Below are 4,718 nucleotides of genomic sequence, written 5' to 3'. Positions count from 1 at the left end.
GCGCCGCCGGGCCGCTCCAGGGACTGGCCGGGGCGGGGCGCGGCGGCAGGAAGCGGGGCGGGGACTCGCGGAGGCGTTGGGGAGCGAGGGAGGGCGCGGCCAACTCCCGGAGGGTCGGCAGGCCTGGAGAGCGGCGCCCTTGCTTGGCGCGGAGCCTGATCCCGCCGGACGGGAGGCGGCCCCGCCACGGGCCCGGCCTCGGCCCCAGTCCCGCCAGCATGGCCGGTCGGACCGTGCGGGCCGAGACCCGGAGCCGGGCCAAGGATGACATCAAGAAGGTGATGGCGACCATCGAGAAGGTCCGGAGATGGTGAGCGCTGCGGCAGGGCCGGGAACGGGACATGGCGAGGCCACTGCCCCCAAATGCGTTTACCCTCCCCTGGCCAGCTGTGGCCCCCAGATGTTAGGCATGCGTCCCAGCTGTGCCCTGGATTGACAGGGCTCTGCCCTCCTTACCCTGGTAGTCTCCAGCCTTGCCCTCCCGGAGGGGGGGCCCAATTTTTGTGCCCCGCCTCCTAAAGCTGTGGCCCGCTCCACTCTAAGTATGCCCCAGGATATTCATTGCCATGGTCCTCACCCAGGCCCAGAGCCATGCCCCCAGGTATGCCCCAGGGTTTTGCAGAGCCATGGCCCCGAGCCATACCGTATCACTAGATGCATCCTCATCTGTGCCCTGGGGCCTGCAGGACTCTCTCCCTCTAACTATGCCTCATTACCAAAACTGTCCCTTCCCTTGTGCCCCTCCCCTACCTCTGCAGGTACCCCCAGATGTGCCTAGCTGGGGGGCTCTTCTCCCAGACCTCTCTGACCCAACTACCTCCCATCCTCCCACAGGGAGAAGCGCTGGGTGACTGTGGGCGACACTTCCCTTCGTATCTTCAAGTGGGTGCCAGTGGTGGACCCCCAGGAGGAGGTGAGCAAGCCCCCACCCCACCAGACCCTGCATCTATGCAACCTCAGACAAGCCCCTCCCCACCATGGCCTCCGCCTCTAGTCCCCACTCAGACCTCAAATGCAGCAGCCCAGACAGATGTCAACAATTATCAGCCACCCTAGCCCCCTTCTTTTTCCCTGCTCCAGAGCCCAGAATTCAGAACTTAACTCAGTGTGCACAACCTCTGTCACCTCAGACAGGGCCTTTTGCTTCTCTGTGCCTCAGTTTCCTTATCTGTACAGTAGGGGATTGCAAGAGCTAACCAGAAAGACACTTGGGGCCCTGACCCTTATCCCTCTAACCCTCAGGACCGACGACGGGCAGCTGGTGGTACAGAAAGGTCCCGTGGCCGGGAGCGGCGGGGCAGGGTTGCCAGTCCCCGAGGGGGTGGTCCTCTCATCCTGCTCGATCTCAATGGTATGTGGGGATCCTGGGATTTGGGGGATGAGGGAAGTGGAGGAAGGGTCTGGGGAACTCAGGCCCGATCCTTCTGGCTTCTTGCTCCCACAGATGAGAACAGCAACCAGAGTTTTCATTCGGAAGGGTCCCTGCAAAAGGGCACTGAGCCCAGCCCTGGGGGCACCCCCCAGCCCAGCCGTCCTGAATCGCCTGCTGGACCCCCAGATGGGGTCCCAGAAGAGGCTCAGCCCCCACAGCTGGGCCAGGAGAGAGGTAGGACCAGGTGCCCCCCAGGAGCTCTCTCCTCTGATGAGTCCTGTCCTCTACAAAGCTGAACCCACCCAGCTTCCCTGCATATCTGTTCCTCTTTTGTTACTTCCTCAGGGAGGCCTTCCTTGACTTCTGTGGAAAGTTAACACCCTACCTCTAACTACTGTCTGTCTCATTCCTCTGGCTTCTTAGGGTCTGTGGATCTCTTAACATCATCTGAAATTTCATGTAAATTTACCTTTTTAGTAGAATAATGTCTTTCTCCCGTACTCCCACCTCGTGTCAGCTTCATAAAAGTTGGGCTCATATTGAGCTTGTTCACTACACTAGCCTTAGAACACCATGTGATACATAGTAGGTGCTCAACAGATAACTTGTTGAGTGATAATCATAAAAGGGATTAACACGATATTGATGATAATAGGTAATATATATTGAGCCCTTACTGCGTGCCAGGCACCGTTCTAAGTACTTGGCTTGCTTTATCTTTTTAATCCTCACCACAACCCTATGGGAAGGAGTGTCCTATTACAGTCCCCATTTATAGATGAGGAAACTGATGCTCAGAGAAGTTATGTAAGTTGCTGAGCTGACACAGAAAGCTCCCTTTTCCATACAGTCAGTCAGTCCCTGCCTTTCTCTCCCTCCCCAGGCCCTGTCCTGGCTCTGGCCTTCCCATCTGTCACGCACACCTGGCTCCAGTCTCCTCACCAGTCTGCCACCTCCACTTGCTTTCACACAACTGCCAGAGCAACTAAACTACAAGTTTGGCGGCGTCATTTCCCTGCTTCACAGCCTTCAGTAACTCCCCATGGCTTTTGACTCCTCAGCTTGGCCTTCAGGGCCCTTTGTGCGCTGGCTCCTGCTAACCTCATTGTTCTTCTCTGGAGCCTCATGACGTAGGCCTATGTGCTGTGTCTAGTACGTGCCACGCACTTGTATACCTTTGCTTATATAAAAACACTAATTGACATTCACTGAGTAATTGGTTGTGCTAAGGGCTTGTATTATCTCATTGAATCCTCACAACAATCTCGTATGGTAACTATTGTTATGATCCCCATTTTACGGATGGGGAAACTGAGGCTTAGAGAAATGAAGTAGTTTGGCCAAGGTTAGGATATGAACCCAGGCAGTCCAGCCCCAGAATCTGTGCTCACCGGGCATGAATTCCCTCTGCTAAAAAGGTGCTCCACCTGCTTGCCCGACAAAATCCTACTCATCCTTTAACATCCCACATAAACGTTTCTTCCTCTGTGCTGCCTCCTGGATCGCAGTGAGGCTGAGGGCTCCTTCCTCATTCTCCCATACCCTCTGGCTTACATGATTGGTGCTTGTTGGTATTTGTTTCCCCGGCTGGTCTGTGTTACTGCCACAGAGTTGCTGGCTGCTCAGGGCATGTCTGTTAACTTGACCTTCCAGATCCTGGGGGCATAACTGCGGGCAGCACCGATGAACCCCCGATGCTGACCAAGGAGGAGCCTGTTCCAGAATTGCTGGAGGCTGAGGTGAGAGAGGCCAGAAGGCTGGATGCTTAGGTCTTTCAGGGCATGGGAGCTTTGGGGTTAGCTAAAGGCTTGGAAGCTGTACTCCTGGGTCCAGAAGGGGAATGCAGACTTAGAGCACAGCTGAAGGCTTAGAGGCTGGATTCTTGGGACCAAAGAGGAAAGGGTATTTTAGCGAGAGCCAATGTCTTAAGCTTATGAAAGTCCCCCATAAAGTTCTGATTTTTCCCACAAGGATTATGTTGATGCATTTTTCAGAAATATCAAATATCACATTCTTTCTTCAGAATTTGTTGTTGTTGTTTTTCCGGTGCCCTACTTAAGCTGCATCCTGGGTACCTGGCCCTGGGCTAGACTCCTGGGTCCGGGAGGGGAGTGGAGTGGAGGCTTTGGAGAAGGCAGAGGCTAGGAGGCTGGACTCCTGGGTTCGGGTGGAGCTCACGCCTGTCCGCCCTTCCTCTCCAGGCCCCTGAAGCTTACCCCGTCTTTGAGCCAGTGCCACCTGTCCCCGAGGCAGCCCAGGGTGACACAGAGGACTCGGAGGGCGCCCCCCCACTCAAGCGCATCTGCCCAAATGCCCCCGACCCCTGAGAAGCCGGCCTGCCTATCCTGCCACCCCAGGGGCCCCTTTGACTTTTTACAAATAAAGACCCTTTTGTAATTTTGTGTCATGTTGTTTCCCCGTCAGGGATGGGGAGGGTCTTTGGTGACAGTTTTGTCCCATGCTCCATTTCTCAGATGGGGTCTCTGAGACTCTGCGAGGACCTTCCTGTAGTCACACCATGAGTCAGACGTGGAGTAGGGGCTTGAGCCAGGACAGTCCTCGCTAACACTCTCCCCACCTTGTCCTGTCCCCCTTACTGCTGACCCTTTCTGACCGTCAGCTCTCTTCCTCTGGGAATCCCAGGACCCCTCTTCTTCTCAGCCCTCCCCTGGGCCCAGCAGTTATCAAGCTAGGCCCAGGATTCCCATTTCACACATGAGAACATGGAGGCCCAGAGGGCAGAACCAGGGACTTCTGGGCCTGGGATCACCCAACCCATTTATTGGCGTCATCTTGTCCAGACACTCAGCAAAGAGACTGCAAAAGCCCAGTCCCTGTCCTTGGAAAGCCTGCAGTATTGTGCCTGTCCATGCTTAGCTGTTCCTCCACCTGGAACTCCTGCCCCATACTTCTGGTTAAATCCTACGAAGTCCTCAGTTCAATCACCACCTCCTCCAGGAAGGCTTCCCTGACACCAGGTTCAGTCAGTTTCTCTTTCTTAGGACTCCCACAGTCCCTGTGCTTCCCTCCCTTTATTTCATTATTTGTTAGGCTGTTTTGGGATCATTGGTTTGTGTGTCTGTCTTGTCTACTAGACTATGGGCTCCTGAGGGCAGAACTGGGCCCCTAGCCTTGCCCAGCACAGCAACAGGCACAGAGCAACTATTTGCTGAATGAATGAATAAATGAATGGGCCAGGGGTATCCAGGAAGGCTTCCTTGAGGAGGTGGCACATCAGCTGAGCTCTGAGACATGAACTTCAGTGTGGTAGATCTGAAGTCAGAAGCCCCTGTTCAAATCCTGGCTGTTATTCACTAGCTGTGTGGCTCTAGGCAGGCCATTTTCC

The 4,718-nt window shown here is 55.1% G+C and overlaps 1 protein-coding gene across 1 annotated transcript; it reads left to right on the top strand.

Annotated features, from left to right (window-relative positions):
- Positions 1-58: 58 nt before the first annotated feature.
- BCL7C (BAF chromatin remodeling complex subunit BCL7C) lies at positions 59-3,769 on the top strand. The gene is made up of 6 exons (XM_004386676.2): positions 59-310; positions 835-913; positions 1,243-1,351; positions 1,445-1,606; positions 3,026-3,111; positions 3,574-3,769. The coding sequence occupies exons 1-6, from the start codon at positions 219-221 to the stop codon at positions 3,697-3,699; spliced, it is 654 nt and encodes a 217-aa protein (XP_004386733.1). The 5' UTR covers positions 59-218; the 3' UTR covers positions 3,700-3,769.
- The last annotated feature ends 949 nt before the right edge of the window (positions 3,770-4,718 follow it).

The sequence above is a fragment of the Trichechus manatus genome, unplaced genomic scaffold, assembly GCF_000243295.1.
Source record: "Trichechus manatus latirostris isolate Lorelei unplaced genomic scaffold, TriManLat1.0 scaffold00170, whole genome shotgun sequence".
NCBI classification, from domain to species: Eukaryota; Metazoa; Chordata; class Mammalia; order Sirenia; family Trichechidae; genus Trichechus; species Trichechus manatus.
Note: the sequence above shows the minus strand (reverse complement) of the source record. Positions and strands in the feature narration are given on the sequence as shown.

Excerpts from the sequence above, each read along its gene's own strand:
- BCL7C (XM_004386676.2), top strand. The coding sequence starts at position 219 with ATGGCCGGTCGGACCGTGCGGGCCGAGACCCGGAGCCGGGCCAAGGAT. Across the intron at positions 311-834 it reads ATCGAGAAGGTCCGGAGATG|GGAGAAGCGCTGGGTGACTG; the intron begins GTGAGCGCTGCG and ends ATCCTCCCACAG. Across the intron at positions 3,112-3,573 it reads CAGAATTGCTGGAGGCTGAG|GCCCCTGAAGCTTACCCCGT; the intron begins GTGAGAGAGGCC and ends CTTCCTCTCCAG.